The sequence below is a fragment of the Dryas octopetala genome, chromosome 3 (assembly GCF_963921425.1).
Source record: "Dryas octopetala chromosome 3, drDryOcto1.1, whole genome shotgun sequence".
NCBI lineage: Eukaryota > Viridiplantae > Streptophyta > Magnoliopsida > Rosales > Rosaceae > Dryas > Dryas octopetala.
Genome location: NC_141368.1, coordinates 20,689,478 through 20,708,861, shown reverse-complemented (window position 1 = coordinate 20,708,861; position 19,384 = coordinate 20,689,478). Strand labels below are relative to the sequence as shown.

The following is a 19,384-nucleotide window of genomic DNA, read 5'->3' as shown; positions in this document are numbered from 1 at the left end:
GAGTATTGGACATTAACAACTAGCTAGATTGCTCTATATGACTCTTAAATCCAAAAGGGTTATAGAGGAAGAAAGAAGAAGAAAATATATGGAGACTATCGTGCTGATAACGTGTTATAAAATAAAGAGAAATGTAGAGAACATAAGAGAGAATTGGGAGGAATCAGAGTGTCTTCCTCATTCACATAAGGCCTCTATTTATAAGCTCTTGGATGATCTGTGATAGATCCTTAAGGTCTCCTATTTTACAATGAATTGGACTCATCTTAATTATCTATACAATTGCTCTAGATAATACAGGAGATAAATATTAAACATGATAATAGACATCCACATAATTAATGATATTTACAACAAAATTCATAATTTATGGCATTTATTATTCTTAATTCATGATACATGCTCCAATTCAAAAAAAATATTATTAGAGCAATTATGAACATCATCGTATAAAAACCAAATACCAAAAACAAGTTAAACACACAATATCCACCTATTATATAGGGGAAAAAAAAAACCCAATATTCTCATATCTATTGCCCTTCTCTTCTTTCTTGCTTTGTTTTTTTTTTTTTTCCTTTTTCCTGATGCAAATTTGAGAATAAATTATAACATTAATTTCTTTTATAAAATCACAATACCCAACCCCTTTAATGTAATTTAAGATAGACAATTTAATTAAGGTTACTACAATTTATTCTGTACAGAAAAAAAAAAGGTTACTACAATTTATAATTTTTTATTATTTTTAATTTGCAAACATATATTTGTCATTTTAATTAGTTATAAAAGTATCAAATGTATGGTCAAAATATCTTTAAGAATATTGATTTATATTGTAAGAGAGAGTCCTTTGAAAATGAATAATTCAGTGATGAGAAAAATTGAATGAATAATTCAGTGCTTAGCATGAAAACATCTTTATTCATATTTAGTGGATGTGTACTTTGCATATAAATATGTGGGCACAGTATAATGTACCTACTGCATTCGCTAAAGACACCGAGCTATAAGCCTATAATATAAAAACAGAAAACACTTCTGTTTTTCCAAGTTGTTCAACTACTTCATTGAAATCCTATCGATCCTTTGCCAATAATCGAAGAGAAAAATTGCCTGACAAATTAAATACATGCATAGATGAAAAAAACCAAACATGAACACCAACAAGAGGAAGCTTCCTAGCAGCACCCACACCATGCATATGCTTAACCGTGTGGGACCTACTGCATTACCAAGGCAATTGCTATATAATCAATTGTAATATTATGTGTTTAATCAGCTATTTGAAAATTTAGTTAGAATATTGGTAAAAAAACAAAAGAAAATTTAGTTAGAATACCAAGTTGAGCTATTAAATTGTTGGGTCGATAATGGCCGGCTGCAAGAGGCCTTTGTTTAAGCGTTAATCAAATAAGAAAAGACAGAAAGTAATTACAAATTAGGCCAATAAGCTTCCTAGAACAAGCACATGCAACTAACAGCCCAATCGAGCTATATAATCCTAAAACACTTTCACAAACTCCCTCCTTCTGCTATTTGCAAAGTTAGAGAATACTTCTTTAAAATCATTTGCAAATTAAGAAGAGAAAAATGGCTGGAGCTTTGGTTGGAGAGGCTCTGCTCACTGCTTCCATCCAGGTGTTGTGTGACAGGATTGCTTCACGCGACTTCATTGACTTATTTCAGAGGAAGAAGCTCGATGATTCACTCCTGAAGAAACTGAAGATCACACTGCTGTCCCTTTCTGTAGTGCTCAATGATGCAGAGGAGAAGCAAATTGTGAAGCCTGCTGTGAGAGAGTGGCTTGATGAGCTCAAACATGCTGTCTTAGATGCAGATGACTTACTGGATGAGATCAACACTGAAGCTTTGAGATGCAAGGTGGAAGCTGAATATGATCAGACCCACAAATTCACCAAGGTGTTGAACTTCCTCTCTACTTCTCTTAATCCTGTTTATCAAAGCATGAATGTTAAGATAAGAGAGTTGTTTGAAAGATTAGAACTCCTTGCAAAACAGAAAGGTGTCCTTGGTCTGAGAGAAGTTGTTGGGGGGAAGGCTTCACAGAGAACTCCAACAACTTCCTTGGTTCATGAACCTTTTGTATATGGTAGGGATGGAGATAAAGAAAAGTTAGCAAAGCTGTTGTTTTCAGATGATGCAAGCAGCAATGATGTATCCGTCATCACCATAGTTGGAATGGGCGGAGTTGGTAAGACAACCCTTGCTCGGTCCCTTTACAATGATGGCAACGTGAAAGAGTATTTTACTCTTAAATCTTGGGCTTGTGTTTCAGAAGACTTTGATGTGGTTAGGGTAACTAAAACCCTTCTTCAATCAGTCACTTCAAAAAATTTTGATAATATTATGGACTTGAATCTTCTTCAAGTTCAACTACGAGAAGAAGTTAGGGCAAAGAAATTTTTATTTGTGTTGGATGACCTTTGGAATGAGAATTATATTGATTTGAATCGCCTCCAGGCTCCTTTTGCTTTTGGGGCAAGAGGAAGCAAGGTCCTTGTAACAACACGGAACGAAAACGTTGCATCTACCATCAACAATGTTCCAATTCAGTACTTGAAACCGTTGTCGGATGAAGATTGTTGGTTGTTACTTGCAAAACATGCATTTGGAGATGAAGCCCCTAGTGCACATCCAAACTTGGAAGAAATTGGCAAGCAAATTGCAGGTAAGTGCAATGGTTTGCCTTTAGCTGCAGAAACACTTGGAGGTTTGCTACGTTCCAAGAAGAAAGATTTAGAGGAATGGAATAGCATATTAAATAGCAATATTTGGGAGCTACCGTACAATAAAAGTAATATTCTGCCCGCTCTAGGATTGAGCTACCATGATCTCCCGGCCCATTTAAAACAGTGTTTTGTTTATTGTTCAATTTTTCCGAAGGACTATGAATTCAAGAAGGAAGACGTAGTTTTACTTTGGATGGCTGAAGGTTTAGTTCCACAAGATGAGAATGCGAGTAAGATGGAAGAGGTGGCTAAGAGATACTTTGATCAATTATTATCACGATCACTATTTCAAAATTCCAGCAAATCAAGTTTCACAATGCATGATCTTGTTAATGACATGGCTGTCTTCATGGCTAAGGGATTTTGTTGCAGGTTAGAAGGGAGGGAATCACATGAAGTTCCCAAAACAAGTCGTCATTTATCATATGTTCAAGAAGAATTTGATACCGCTTCAAAATTTGAGCCATTATACAAGCTTGAGTGTTTGCGGACCTTCCTACCCTTAAATTTGAGAACAGATTGGCCATATTTCATAAGCAAAAGAGTTTCACATGATTTTTTGCCAACACAAAGATGTCTACGAGTGCTGTCATTAGCAGAATATACCAATATCACTGAGTTACCTAATTCTATTGGTAATCTCATTCACTTGCGCTACTTAGATCTTTCCTCTACTGCAATCAAATTTTTACCTGATATAGTGTGTTCTCTATGCAATTTACAGACAATACTATTGTCAAATTGTTCCTCTCTCTCTGAACTGCCTAGAGATATGAGGAAATTAATTGATTTACGTCATCTTGATCTTCGTGGAACTAACATAATAGAGATGCCAGTGCAAATGGGTAGACTAAAAAGTTTGAGAACATTGACTGCATTTGTTGTTGCAAAGTCAAGTGGGTCAAGCCTTACAGAATTGAGGGAGTTACAGTATCTTCGGGGAAGCCTTTCTATTCAAAAGCTGCAAAATGTAGTTGATGCTATGGATGCCTCGCATGCCAATTTGAAGGAAAAGAATGATCTCAAGGAGATAGTGCTGGAATGGGGTGAGGACACCAATGATCCCCAAAATGAGAAAGATGTACTTGAGAGGCTCCAGCCTCCCATAAATTTAGAGAAGTTGACCATCAGATTTTATGGCGGAACTTGCTTCCCAAATTGGTTGGGAGACTCTTCTTATTCTCAAATACAATTTATGTGTCTCAGTGAATGTACGTATTGTTTGTCCTTGCCCCCACTTGGGCAGCTACCCGCACTGAAAGAGGTTTCTATAAAAGGGATGAAATTTCTTACGACTATCGGTGCTGAGTTCTATGGCAATGGGCCGTTTCAGTCTCTGGAGAAGCTAGAGTTTGAGGAGATGCTTGAATGGGAGGAATGGCAGCCAAGTGGAGGTGAATATCCAGATTTTCCTCGTCTCCAGGAGCTAATTTTATACAAGTGTCCGAAGCTGAGAGGAAACTTGCCTAATCATCTTCCTTGCTTGAAAACACTTTCAGTGGAGAAGTGTATGGTTCTATACGAAAGGGCCACTACAACCCTTAACATGGACTACTTACAACAATATTCTTTTGAAAAATTGAGGTTGGTTGGATGCCCGCATCTGTTATCATTACTAGGTCAGAGAACAGAGTATATGTCATCCTTGGAAATTTTGGACCTTTGAGATTGGAAATTTTGTTGATATAGAGTGCTTGCCCAAGCAACTGGTGCATAGCAGCAATTGTGTTGTACGCTTGACTCTCAATAATTGTCCATCCTTGTTGTCGTTCCCTAGAGATGGTCTACCTTCTACCTTGGAAAATCTTACAATAGGAAATTGTAGGAGATTAGAATTCCTACCTCATGAGATGATGGCCAAATTGACATCGCTTTGGTATTTGGGTATATACAATAGCTGTGATTCACTGAGGTCCTTCCCGTTGGGCATTTTTCCCAAACTTAGCCATCTTTCGATCACAGGTTGTGTGAATCTGGAATCCCTTTCCATTGAAGGAGTTGATGAAAATCTCAGCTACTTGAAAATCACTGAGTGTCCAAATCTGGTCTCTTTTCCCCACGGAGGATTGCCCACTCCCAACCTGAATACATTTTTTGTCTTTACATGCCAGAATTTGAAGTCATTGCCCGAACGAATTCACACCCTCACCGCCCTTCAAGATTTGTCCATATGGAATCTTCCAAATGTTGTGTCAATTGCAGAAGGGGGTTTGCCTCCCAACCTACGTCGTTTTGATATCTGGGGTTGTAACAACCTGTTGGAGACGTTGCTCAAGGAACAGCTGCTCCCTACAACTCTCAACACTCTCTGGATCTCTGACCTAAGACTGAAATCTTTGAACGGAAAGGGACTTCAACACCTCACTTCTCTTCAAAGGCTAGAAATCTATGATTGTCCGAGTCTCGAATCCCTGCCAGGAGAAGCACTTCAACACCTCACTTCTCTTCAAAGGCTAGAAATCCAAGGCTGTCCGAGTCTCGAATCCCTGCCAGGAGAGGGTTTGCCGGCGTCTCTTTCTTTTCTCGGAATCTACAGATGTTCTTCAAATCTGAAAAAAAGATACCGTGAAAATAAGATAGCTCACATTCCTTTCATAGAGATAGAAGAGGAAGTGATCATATGAGCTCTCACAAAAAGTTCTGGTTTTCATTTCACTCTCAACTCTAAAACCAGAGTCAGGTATGTACCTACCACCACAACGCTTGTTTTATATTTGTTAAATGAGAGCATAGGCTTATTCATATTTTAATATTGTTTTCTTAGCTTTTGGGCTTCACTTCTGCAGAGAGCTAGAGAACTAACTGTGGAACTGTAAAGATAATTGTTGGTCTTTGAATGGAGAGGATTGACCCAAGATTGCTCACATCCCCTGCACTGGTAATTATTTCCGAGTCTTTTGTAAAACCTGTCACATGTATCTGCAGAAACTTCCATGGAAACCAAATGAGTTTGAGATAAAAGAAATCTTAATCTAATTTTAATATTTTTTTCAATAATATAATCACAAAACTTAAACAAAACAAAATTGAAAAATTGAACTGTGTGCTTGTGTTCTTGAGTTCTTGGCCCCCCAAAATCACCAAAGTGCTTAATTTAAGCTGGCAATCTGTATTTTGAATTTTTCCTAACCTGTATATAACAAGTTAATTTTTGATTTGTGGTTGCTGCTTTCATGTTCATTTAGCAGTTTGCTAATTTATCTCTCAACTTTTTCTGTTGCTAATATTTGCTGTCAGATTAAGAAAAGGGGTCATGAAGTGTTGTTAACATACCCTAAGGCTTAAGAAGAGGGCCAAAGTTATCCAATGAAACTTAATTGTAAGTCCTTTTGCAGTCTTATTATAATGTGAAGTTATTGGCTAATATATTTGAAAGAAATTGGGGTTTGTTTTCCTCATTTGGGTTTAATTTTAGCTTCACTGATATTAATTATTTTCTTTTACTCTTCTTTAATCAGTCCTGGTGGATGGCTTACAGATATGTGCCAAGAGAGATGTGAAGTTAGGAAGAAGAAAGGTACTAATTAAGAAGGTACTTGGATTAGACTTTGTCTGATTTGCAGCATCCTTTTCTTCTAATTTTTTATTTTTTTGGGCTATAAGCATTCACATTTTTATGTTTGGTTAATAGCTTTTTCCTTTGAGTGATGCAGAGACCGGGAGGATTGAAGGGCATGGGGAGCATGGAAAGCAACCCAGAGTGATTAGAATTTAAATTTTGCTGAAGCAAAAGACAGTTTTCTCTGTGATCTCTATGGAAGAAGATAATGGAGGGATTTGAATTTCTTTTAACAAATGATTTTAAGCAAAATATTAAAGTTCAGTTACAACCCCCTCTGGTCAAGAGCCAATATGGAGGACAAGAGCTGAAAGAAACTTGCTGGTACAGCATGGAAACGTTGCTCAGAAACAGCTGCTTCCTACCACTCTCAACTCTGTTGAAATCTCTACACTGAATCTGAAATCTTTAATGGAAAGGGACTTCAACATCTCACTTCTGTTCAAAAGCTAAATATTAGAAGGTGTGACCGTCACGATTTCCTGCCAGGATTGGATTTTCCAGCATCTCAAAGGCTAGATATTGATGAGTGCCCGACTCTGGAATTCCTGCCAGGAGAGGGTTTGCCAGCATCTCTTTCTTTTCTTCCTTGAAGTAAATATACCTTGAAAATAAAACGGGAGAAGATTGGAACAAGATAGCTGGCATTCCTTGCATAAAGATAGATAAGGAAGTGATTATATGAGCTCTCACAAAAAGTTCCAATTGTCATTTCACTCTCGACTACCTAATCAGGATCAGGTACCCATATGAGCTTGTTTTTTATTTTTATTTTTTTTATCTGTTAAATGAGAGCTATATGGGAAATAGGTAGTGTAGTCCAATATGGTGGATTCAATGCAGCTACTTTTTCCGACAAAATACTTGTATATTTTCAAAATTTATTTCGCTGCTTTTCCAAGAATTTACTTTCAAAGTATATTTTGTGTGTTCTTGTACAATCTTGGACTTGATACTGGGAATTAGGTTTAAGATGCTACAACAATTTCTTTTCATTAAAGCTATTGAAATCTTCTTTTTTTTTTTTTAAATTCTCTAAGATCAATCTATCAATTCTAATTTCTTCTTCTTTGCATTTAGGATACTTGGTTGAGCTGAGATGCATAAAATAGCTTTGAGAAGAAATAGGCTTTTCACAATTTGATGTGGAATAGAAGTGTAAGAAAACACATGAAGGTAAAGCTCTATGTATAATTTCTGAAGGACTCTGAAATTTTGGCTTTAGCAAAAATTACAGTTGTCATTTACTATTTTTCTATAAGATTTTGGCAATTTTTTGAATCCTTTCTTGTTTTATGGGCAGATATCAATATTATTGGGGATCTCTAAACCGTGCTACTGTCTTCTAATATTTCACTTTGAGGCTTTAGGGTACGTTATTTGAGGTGCTAGTTCTGAAATCATGATATAGAGTGGTCTTAAACTCTGAATGGACATTCGGTAATTCTTTCCAGTACATTATTCAATGAACTTTGTGTCATGCATGAAGGAAGCTCCAAATTTTCTTGCCAATTTTCCTTATGAGGTTTTGTGGAGCTACCAGCTACTTTTCCAATATATTGTCAAAATATATTTCGCTGCTTTTCCAAGAATTTAAAAGTATGTAGCACTTCTCTTTAGTTGAACACTGCAGCAGATGAGCTTTACTTTAGTTGTTCTTTCTTTCTCATCACCATTATTCCTAAAAGAACAGAAGATGGGATCTCTTTTTTTTTTTTTTTTTTTTTTTCAAACGGAGACAAACATTGATTATATGATATAAAGAAAAGGTCCAGCTTGTCAAACTGGCATGCATAATAAAGTGAATAGCTCATGTATTTGATGATTCCAATTTCAGTCCAAACTCATGCACCTAGATGTGTACAAAAACACCTATGTAGAAGTACTGATTGTTCATTTTAAGTCTTAACACTTGATAATTGAATGTACATCATTTGGTGTCATCCCTTCTCTATATCTTGTTTATGTCTGTGTTTAATTGTTCCATGTCTGTCTTCTTGTACAATGTAAGACTTGTTAGTGGGAACTAATTTTTAGCTACAAGAACTAGGTTTCGTTAAAGCTGTTAATCAGCTTGCACGTTTTCTTCGATCAATCAGAATTTTCATTGTCTTTACATCTAGGATATTGTTATGTAAGATTGTGGTCCTACAACTTGTACGACCACAATCTTACATAACGACAGTGAATTGTACGGTACAATTATTTGAATTCTTTCTTCTTAATAGGCAGAGGTCTGTTTTGGAGACCTCTAAGCAGTGCTAACTTTGTTAGCTAATATTATATTTGATGCTTGAAGGGTATGTTATTTGTCAGCTAATACGAATATTAAGTGGTCTGAAACTCGGAATGGACTTTCAGCAATATTTTGATCCCTAATTTAATGAATTTTATGTCATGCCTTTGGTCTAACGTGAAGGAAGCTCCAACATTGTTGTTTCGGCTGCATTTAGTGGATTTTTGTTGCTGTCATCTCTGTGGTACCCATCTTGCAAAGAACTCATTGCCTCTTGGATGGACTACAACTTGCAAACACTGCCCACTCCCACACTTTCAGGAGGAGGGTCTATTTGGCTGCAAACACTGCCCTCTCTTACCATCATTTCTCAAAACATTGGATAACAAGAGAGTCCAGAATGAAAGAAACTTGTTGGTGCAGCTTGGAAAGCTCCAGAATGAATGAAGAATGGTAAAACAGATGGCTGCCATTTGTATAGAATATTTATAAGAAACGTTCCAATTTACAAAGAACAAAGTTTTTTTTTGTTTACTTTTTTCTTTACAGTTTGTGTTGACCAGTATTTCTTATAATTTATATGATCAAATGTGAATTTCTTATAATTAGATCTTCCTCTTCTGTATTTCCTCTCACTGATTGCTTGTGCCTCTGGTCCTCTCCCTAAGTGCAATTGGAAAAAAAAAAAAAAAAAAAAAAAAAGCATAACCAACAAACACATAAAGATTTTGTCACTCAAGTGACTAAAGATCCGGCATATCAAATTCTATAATAACTGCAGGCATACAATGCCTTCACAGTCTTGACCGTTGGATGAGATATATTTGATCCACATATTGTGGCTCACTCATATGACTTAAGATGTTCCTTTATCATTATTATTTCTCATTTCTTTCTTTCTTGGCTTTGCTCTTCTTCATTGTTCAAGATAACACATTCATCTTATAAAAATTCGCAAGACAATTAATTTATTGAAAGAGAAGTTCAGAGCATGGATGTACAAATCGAGGAAATCAGCCAAGATATCAAAATTTGGTGAGATGAGATGATTTTTGTTTACACATTTGTCTTTGAGAAATTGGCAAATTTGCTCTCGGGCTAAATAGTAGCACCATGTCTTTATTTTCTGTAATTTCTGAAAACTTCAAATACAGAATATGAAAAATAAGTTCAAAATGTAATTAGGAAGAAGGCAGACGGTGATGTCCAGGCTGAAAATGACATAAATTTATGACGAGAATGTACAATTACAACAAATGATGAGAATCGGGGTCAAAATCGTTGCTCCAAATAAATTGAAAATGATCGAGTCTAGAATCATAGATACTTGGCCAACCAAGGTAGCTCCTTGTTGTCCTTCAGTGCAAATGCCACATCGTCACTGAAACAGAGCCCATATAAACTTATATCAGATCAAGAAATGGTCAAAAGTTTTCTGATAAAACCTCAAAGTTCAAAGTAGCTTTCACTTTTGGGTTAGGGCTGAGGGGAATTCTAATAAAAATCAGTAGCTAGAGTTTTGGGAGAGAAGGATGAACCTATTGTGGTCGCGGTCTACCACAATAAGTTTATTATATGCAAGATGCTCCCTTAGACTTATAAATTGACAACTGGTATGATACAATTAGTAAGATATGCAAAACCGGCGGAAAACCAAGTCTAATCAGTTGCTGCAAGGACTTCACACTTGAAGGGGAACGAACCTTGGAAAGTTGAGCTGCAACTTCTGCAACCTGTGCTTTTCTCCTGATTGACATAAGATTATTCTACATTCACCAAGCTTACAACTGCCAAAACAATAAAACCAAGAAATCATGTATTCCATGTTAAGATCAAATTATTTAGTATCATTTCCAGAAATTACCCTCTAAACATTCTCACTATCTATTCTTTAAATAAGGCAATTGCAGACACAAATATTAGCCTGTTCCAAATAGTCACTACAGCCGCAATTGAAAACCAAGGACGTGAATTAAAGTAAAGCCATTTGACTTGCACCTTACACCCGCCTCAGAGAGAACATAAAAAGAAAAGAGGCCATCACTTAAACCAATATATTATATGCAAAAATGCAACAGCAACTAAAACACTTATTCTAAATGTCACCAAGGAAAATAGAATTGTATTTTCACCATTGTTTCCAAATGACATACCTACAAATAGGCTTAGATTAAGATAAAAACTTTGTCAAATCCTGAATCTTTTCTTAGTCAAAAGCCAAACACTCCCATGTTTAACAAGATAATAATGAACAGAAAAGATATATAGACTATATATGTTTCTCCATATGTATGTAGAAATTAACATTATAACGCATCTTACCCAATTTTTAATAGTGTGTCATGTCCAGGAAATGATTCTCCGTTGCTTGTACAGAGATAGGAGATTGCCATTGCTAACTGCAATCCAAAATATAACTTCAATAAAAACACTATTGCATCACAACTTAATTTTAAACCTCCAGTAGTAGAAGTAAACAGTGAAGGGCATCAGAGAGAGTGGTAAACCAAAATCAAAATACTTTGGTTTCTACTTGAGATACATATTGTGAGGGAGAATAGTAGTTTATTAGTCATTATGTCAATCGTCAATGTTTCTTGCCTAATCATTATCACCTTCTGTGTTAAATACTAAAATTTAAATACAAAAAAATCTGAATGCACCGAACAAAAATGTAAATACACAAATCATTCAGGGAAGCTTGAGAAGTTCACCTTTTCAAAAGTAGTTTCACCCATTCCTGTTTTATAGAGTTCATGCACCATAGCAGTCAAAAAGATTTTGCTCAGTTTTGGACAAGTTTTCATCACCTGGAAAGGAAAAGAAAAGGAAGAATCAACATTAATATATCTCTCAAGAAGGTAAAAAAAAATTATTTTCCATCATACAGATGCAACAAAATAAATAATAGTATTGAGTTAAATCTTATCTGTGCATAAATTCACCAAAAAAAAAAAAAAAAACAGGAGAAAAAAAACTTAAAACCAGCACCAGTGATTCAGTTGTTAATGCTTTATGTTAATTTCCTCCTGTAAGCCATTTATTCACAAGCTATGCTCTTTACAAGAGTGGCAGCTATATAAGATTTAGAAAACGCCAACGGCCACCATTTTCATCTCTTTTGTAGGCACCATTCAAAATGTGCGGCCATCTTGATCTCATTTATCTCATGTTAGGATAGCAAATTATGCGTAGTCACTGTTTTATTCAAGAGCTTTGGTTCCCTCTTCTAAGAAATAACTTCATTAAAATAAATGAAGTTTCAACTTTCAACAACAGATAAATAAGTATTTATTATCAACATAAGATATAATTTGACTCACTTGAATATGAGGTGCCTGGAACATTTCTTGTATGGCTGCTTCAACCTCTGCCATACCAACAACTGTTTCTCCTGCAAAGTGGATACATAAAATGACAAGAAATGAAGCTTCAGGAACAAAAAAATAACACTTCTAACAAAGCAAGCACATATTTTTTAAGCTACATGAGATGTTGGTGTTTTCTCATACCAATGCAGCAACAGAGTACATATTTGAAATTTCAGGTTACAAGAAAGAAGAAAAGTTAATAATTCTAATTCTTTGGTTTAAAGAAGAGCTTCATTTTGGAAAGCAATAAGAAAGCTATTGAATTAACTTAACAGGTTGCACATGTCAAATGGACCAGAGAAGGATTAGGTATCAAAATTTGAATATTTGTAGATGAGGAATAACAAGCACTTACTAGTTCTATCTGGTGATAAAACAAAAATTGGTGGAGACTCTCAGATAAAGGGTGCTTCATTAAAAAGAAAAATGAAAAACAAAGCAAAACCACAGGAAAAAAAAAAACAAGAGATGTTCCATTTAGTATTTAAAGTAGATCTTCCATGAAACCTAGCTCTAATTATGGGACAGTTGCTTTTTTTTTCCAATGAAAGGAAAAGTTAAATATCAGACCAAACTTGAACAAATTTACAATGCTTCAATATTTTAGACCATGATGTTAAAAACAATAAAATTGGACATCACAAAGAAGGGTCAATACTCTGATCAAGTCCCAATATGGGGATGGTGGAGGGGAGAGGCATAGCCAGAATTTCCTTGAGCAAGAGCTGGTATATTTCTAGAACCAAATAATTCAAACTTCAATGCCCCACTGAACATCTAATATGGGCCTTTTATCTAAAATGGACGCAAATCAAGACCGTACAAAGTAATTCAGATTTCTAACTCTTGCACATGAATAGTTTACATATCTTCCCAGTTCCCAGTTTCTAGTAATCAATGAAAGTAGCAGTTTTCAAGTAGAAAGATAATACAATAAGTAGTTTTTACTACCCCAATATCAAGTGATGATCATGGAAGTTTAAATACATTATCTCATGTTTTTTTGATGTGGTCAGGTGAAATGGGAAACCACGATTTAGAACTTGATTTGGACAAAATGAAGGCAGCCAGTCATAACAAATAGCTAAGAGAGTTCGAAAGTGTGAAGTATGATTAGAAGCAAAACATTCTCTCTTTTTTTTTTGGGTAAATAAATGAATACATGAACCAAGAGGACAACGAAGAAGAAAAAAAAAACACAAGCCAAAACAGGCCATAAAACCAGCACAAAAGCCAGTCCACGTGAAAAAACCCAGCTAACAACAAGCCAAAGCCAAAAACAAACAACAAGACCCAAACTAAACCAAACAAGCAGGCATGCAAGCCTAAAAAAAAATTACAACACACAAAGGAGCTAGACTACCTCACACGAAACAAAACAAGCAACATGACAAAGAGGACTAAGCTAAACAGCAAAGTGAACATTCCATTTTTGGGCAATTGCAAGACTGGTAGGAGAAGGCTTGGGACAATTGCTCTAAAAACTTACCAAACATGGTGATACAATTTAAACAGTCATTTGAATCAAGTAATGATCATTCAAATCTAGTTTCCTAATTTAAAGGGGTTGTCCCCTCATTATTTCTTTACAGCATTTTGTGACAGAGTCCGTCTGGAAAATCAATTGTAGAAGTTTGTATACCTTGAGAAGCATTATTGGGAGCTGAGGATAATTTCTTCAATTGATAATCCGTGATTTCTGCAGCACGCCTACATATCTCCAATGCACGACGGGCATCTCCTGAAATAGCTGCTACCTGAATATGTGTTCAAATAATATCAAAGACGTGCACAGTGCGAGCATCCACTATGGCCAACTAATAAACAGAGAAACAAAAGTTAAAATTCATGATGAAACAAATAAGATACAACTTACCTTTCTGGAAGCAAATTCTATAGCTTGTTTTTCAAATGCATTAATTCCTTTAAGGCAACTCGAAATGATTTCTTGAAGCTGCTGGTAATTATAGGGCCAAAGCGGAGCCTTTGGATTCCCATACTACTTGAAATACAAGGAAGCAACTTCTCTGGAAGATCCATGGTATTGGATATGCCTGAATATATATATTTATCACAAAGAGGTTAATGTTGCAGTCATCAACGATCTCATCATCGTCATCATTGTTTCTAGTAGAACCATTTTCCTTTTCCCTTTTTTGGTATTCGAGAATCCCTTAAATCTCAGAAAAGAAACATCATTATGTGCTAAAAGAATGCAATCATCATTCAATAAGGAAAGAGACACATTGAAGAGAAAAGTATACCTGTTACAACTAATTTTGAGTGTGGCTTAGTAGGCCAGTCAAGAATGTTGTATAGAACCTGAAACCAAGAAGGGACTACAAGTATGAGAACTATGTATACTTAACAAATATTCATAGTAAAACTTTGCATATTTTATAAAACAAATGACTGGAATAGTTGTTAGCAAATATTCACATCACAAAATGCACAGGGTACCAACTGAGACAAATGGGTTACCGACTGATTTCTAGTCACAAGAAGATCAAGTTCATCAATAAGAAGAATACAAGGCTTGTCATCTTCTTTGCCAATTTTCTTTCCATCAGAAAATTGCTCATTTAGCAAGTGAAGAGCCTTTTTCCAACCAACTCTGTACCCACTTAATGCTTCGTATATAACCTGTGCAAACACAAGGTGTATTACAGGGCTACAAAGGCATGCCATCAAGATAAACATAGAGCATCAAATTTAAATGTAATTTTACCTGATAGATATTCTCTGGTGATGCCAACTTTAGACCATTTATCTCCACAAAACAGTAGGGTCTTATACTTCCTGCATCAACTTCAGACCTTAGATTCCTCATTACTGTCAATACACTCATTGTCTGCAGCTATACAAAGATAATGGAAGGAATAAGTAAATTTCAGTTCATGCATGAAAAGTACATAAATGAAATCTATAGGCTATCTGAATTAACACAGCTATCTGTTAATAAAAGAAAAAAAAAAAGATTGTACCTTGCCAGTTCCAGGTACGCCAAATGTACAGACAATGTCCCAGACATTTATCATCAGAGATGGCACCTTTGATAAATGCAGTTATCTCCAACATTTCTCTACATAAAAGCAGGTCTACATGATTAAAATGTTAAAATAATGCACATCAAAGAAAACTTTTAATGGACTGATTCTAACATACTTACCCCTGCAAGGTAAAGACTTTGGCAGTGATGACAACAGAAGTGTTGCCTTTTCTCTCTCAAGAGCAGTCTGTTTGGCATCTTTACATGCTCTGGGATTTTCTTCATTCCTATCTTTTGAAGTCCAAAAAACCGCCCCTTCTGTGAATTCTGTACATACATAATTGACTACTTTAATTTTGGGCAGAAAACAAACTAAAGCCACAAATATGAGATAGAAACTAGTGGCCATACTGCAGCCAACTCATGAGTTCGAGATGGTTTAGCTAGTATATTTTTAAGACTCTCCTCTTCATAGTCCATGTCTTCTTCTGCATCAAAGTCTGCGTCTCTGAAAAGTTTCCAGTCTTCATCACTTCCAGCTTCATCATCATCCTACCAAATGGTTAAAAACCCATAGACTTCAACTGAATTTTCACTCCATTTGGAATTTTGCAGCATTTCAAATACTGATTCTGATTTCATGAAATGCTTACCTCTTCACCATCATCAATTTCAGCAAGACGCTTGAAACTGTGCCAATGGATATCATATTCATATTCACATAAAAAAACATCATCCCCTTCATTCGCTTTGGAATATTCCTTAGGGTTCATGACAAAACAATGTCGAAGAACAGATTCCATCTGTAAAAATATGAACTATTAACAGTTATGGACTTAAGGATGAAATGTTCTACCTCTTTTCAACATAATATCTGATTCATAATTGAGATAAGCAACAAAACAAGAGTTCAAAATAATTTAACTATATAAATGCAAAGATGCTACAGAGTACTGAGGCAGAGCATGATGTTTTCAAAAAAGGCATGTATAACCTTTCATATGTGAAAATCCATGCAGCATTGCTCAATTTATAAAACTCATTCAACTCCATTGAACTAAGAATTAATCCTATTTCTTCAGATTTGGCTATATCTCATGAACAATGATACATATTTTTGTCAATTTCTTTTTGCTTCTTTTTTTTTACCCTTATGCTAAACATATCACATGAATTCTTATTTTCTTAGTTGCTCTTTTTAATAATTCTAAGAATTGATTAGGAACAGAAATTCACATTCACATATACATCATTACTAACAGAAACAAAATAAAGAATTGAATACAAAAGGTATGATGTCCCATTTCTTGCATGTGATTCTGAGAAAATTATTCTTGCATGCAGGACAATCACTGTGTCCCATAATTGACAAATTTATTCAAACAGAAAAAGAACCTTTCTTTGAAATGAAACAATCATAGTTATAATCATTTCTTTGATAAGTAAATGAACAATTAAGATATATCATCTATCACCTCAATGTCAGAAAAATCATTTGTGCATAAATCTCTCTCCTCAAATTATGTGGTTGTCTTCCGGCCGCAGTCTCTTCAGGAATTACTACCATCCACTTCTTTCCAAATACTGCACACCACCAAAAAACAAAAATTAACAAAATCCAAATGCATAATAAACAAAACAACAAAAGCACACATCATTTCAAAATTAAATCAAAATAAACATCCACCTTTCGATGCGGGCAGCCAATAAATCACTGGAGAGAAGTTTCTCCCTCAAGGTTCTAACCCGTTTCTTCCCATGTGGTGGTGTTGGAAGCTGGACCTCTTTACCCAATTTGTGGGCCTCGCAAAACCCACAAATCCAATCTCCTTGAGGAACCTCTTTCAAAGGAGGTTTCAAGCATTTCAAATGGAACCCACCTAAACAATCATCACACTCAACCATCACAGCTTTTCCAGACTTAAAGCACACCCTGCATTCCTCCACTTCAACCACTTCATCATCAGAGCTTACATCCTCTCTCCTCTTCACATATACACCATCCCCAACCTCAAACTCACCCCCATCATACACCACCTTCTTGTAAAACACCTTTCTCTTCGATACCGCCCAACTCTTGTTCTTCTTCTCCAAATTCACATTTTTCAAAGCTGTAGACCGTGTAACCACCACCGTCTTCTCGCGGCCCCTCTTCCTCTTCTTTGTCTCCGATTGCTCCGATTGCTCCGGGTCAAATTTCCCTCCTCTTTATGCTTCTTCGACTTCTCACCCTTGTCAGCAGATTTTGGGGTTTTCGCAATTTCCCCCATTTTTTCTTTCAACGTCGTCTTTGCCGAATCTGAATGTTCAAAATGTAGCGAGGCTCAGCGTGCCGATCGGCGAGGGGTGAGGCCTTGCGGAGTTGGAGGAGAGACAGAAGACATTGTGGGTCTGCGGGTTTTGGCCGAATCATTTCGCAATTCACTGATTGATCTTTGAGGTGTGGCACCATCATTCAACGTCTTCTTCTTTACCGAATCTTCCGGAAGCTTCTGAGGGGTCTCCTCCATGATTGTGCAGACGGAGGTACAGCGATGGCAAGCCTTAGGGTTTGACTGTTACTCGCAATTCAAAGAGTGAGTCAGTGAGGGCGGGAAAATTTAAGAAATCAAGACAACACTCGCCTATAGGCGATTGTATATGATACTCGCTTCCACGTGGCAACAGAACATTAAAAGCCAAAAATTTCTTCTTTCCCGTTTTACCCCTCTCGTCACTTTCCTAAACTTTTATTAACATTTTTAATTTTTTTTTAGAGGTAACATTTTAAGCTGATTATCAGCTCTACAATCTCTACCCAGCGTTCTGTGTTCTCTATATTCTCAGATGTATTATCAATTTCTTTGACACAAATTTTAATTACAATGCTGAAGTTCCCTCCAATGAATTGTTTTCACCTTGGTATTGCTCTGTTAGTTTTTTTTTTCCTTTTTGTGGGATATGTGGGTTCCAAAAATTCAAAACATCCTAAATATATGTTTTTCTATTGCCATTTGATCATTAAGACCACATACCTCAATAAAACGAGGAAAAAAAAAATATTGAAGTTATAAGGCACCCCATAATGTGGCAGAAAAAGCAAAAATAGAAAAATATCAAATACAGAAAAAAAAAAAAAAAAGGAGATCTTACATATAAAGCTACCTTTGGAAAAGAGTCTGAATTGAGTAAAAAGTAATATACGGGCTGGTTTTCTTTTTTATGCTTTTTAATTCTTGTGTTAACTACAGCACAATTACTTACAAAAAAAAATCACCTACAAGGCTACAACCCAATGAATTATGGTTTGTGTTAAAAATGCAAAAAAGCACATAAAAAGAAATCAGTAAATTATAGTTGTCGCAATTTAGGGTGGCAAACTATTTATTTGCATTTGAATTTTGAAATTGGAGTTTTGCTTCCGATTCAAGCATATTGGTTGTGGTTTTTCTGATAGTTCTATTTTATGTCACCAATATATGTATGAGAGGTTGATTGATTCACAAGTTCCAATAAACATATTTCCAAATAGGTAATTTGGCACCAATTGGTAAAACAATAGGAAATTATATGCAATTCATTTGTTTAAATGATTTTATGTTGCACTACCATTGTCTAACATATTTTGCATCAAATGGCTTAATTTGTATTTGTCAATAGTTAATTTGGGAATTTGTATCGATTGTTTTTGCTTTTTTTCCTACCAGTTTCTTTTACCTTTAGTTATACTAGCCTCTCTATACTTGCTAACATGAGTGCGAATATGCTCTTTTTTTCGTCCATAGGTGTAACGCTTCTTTTTGTATACGTAATTTTCTTGCCATATTTTGATGTCTCTGGACACCACGCTAGTCTAAACTGATAGAAGACATTGTTCAACTGTTTCTTTATGACTTCTTAATAGAAGACATTGTTCAACTGTTTCTTTATGGCTTCTTGTTAATGTTATCTGTTTCATAAAAAGTTTGTGTTAACGCGCTCGAATGCGAATAGACTCTTCTTATTGCGCAGCGTTGATATTTTAATATCAATAGTGTGCTCAATACGGTTGGCATATTGCTCTTTTTATTGGACATATGTTAAATTCATTTGTATAAGTATCTCTAACAATTGGCAAATACGTATTCGGTAATCCAAATTTATAGAACTCCACTTTTTCTATTACATAAATGTTGATTTTGTTTTTATAGTAAATTTAACGCTATTTTCAGTTACAAACTACCTATTTTTTGGTCATTTTCTTTTCTATTGCTCATATGAACATACATGCAACACAATATTTTTTGTAATATAAACTTTTATTTTGAATAAAAATACATACACTACCAAGGAAAAGAAACAAACTAACAATGTCAATGTGAATAAAGAATTGAAAAAAAAAAATACCTAATAAATTTGAACGTAAAAGTAATACTTTAAATCGAGTTAACATAATAAATGGAATCCTATACATCCTACAGCCACCTCGCACAACATAATATATGAAATTGTTCTCGA

The 19,384-nt window shown here is 35.4% G+C and overlaps 1 protein-coding gene, 1 non-coding gene and 1 pseudogene across 3 annotated transcripts in view; 1 reads left to right on the top strand and 2 right to left on the bottom strand.

Annotated features, from left to right (window-relative positions):
- The first annotated feature begins 1,587 nt into the window (after nucleotides 1-1,587).
- LOC147291711 (putative disease resistance RPP13-like protein 1) overlaps nucleotides 1,588-19,384 on the top strand; it is a 48,006-nt gene continuing 30,209 nt past the window's right edge. Inside the window, exons 1-4 of the mRNA XM_086237272.1 lie at nucleotides 1,588-4,372; nucleotides 4,443-5,319; nucleotides 6,922-7,053; nucleotides 7,393-7,488. Of these exons, the coding sequence (XP_086093398.1) occupies nucleotides 1,594-4,372; nucleotides 4,443-5,319; nucleotides 6,922-6,997 (3,732 nt within the window). The 5' untranslated portion in view covers nucleotides 1,588-1,593 and the 3' untranslated portion in view covers nucleotides 6,998-7,053; nucleotides 7,393-7,488. The remainder of the gene's footprint in view (nucleotides 4,373-4,442; nucleotides 5,320-6,921; nucleotides 7,054-7,392; nucleotides 7,489-19,384) is intronic.
- LOC147291713 (origin of replication complex subunit 1B-like) lies at nucleotides 9,838-17,475 on the bottom strand (annotated as a pseudogene). The gene is made up of 16 exons (XR_015121264.1): nucleotides 16,596-17,475; nucleotides 16,384-16,492; nucleotides 15,562-15,711; nucleotides 15,320-15,460; nucleotides 15,085-15,235; nucleotides 14,904-15,001; nucleotides 14,648-14,770; nucleotides 14,401-14,562; nucleotides 14,184-14,241; nucleotides 13,796-13,973; nucleotides 13,562-13,676; nucleotides 11,872-11,942; nucleotides 11,263-11,358; nucleotides 10,871-10,947; nucleotides 10,252-10,335; nucleotides 9,838-9,929 (listed from the first exon to the last, which is right to left on the bottom strand). The product of XR_015121264.1 is annotated as an origin of replication complex subunit 1B-like (transcript).
- Nucleotides 15,577-15,654, bottom strand: LOC147291714 (small nucleolar RNA snoR28). The gene has a single exon (XR_015121585.1). It is a non-coding gene; the product is annotated as a small nucleolar RNA snoR28 (small nucleolar RNA).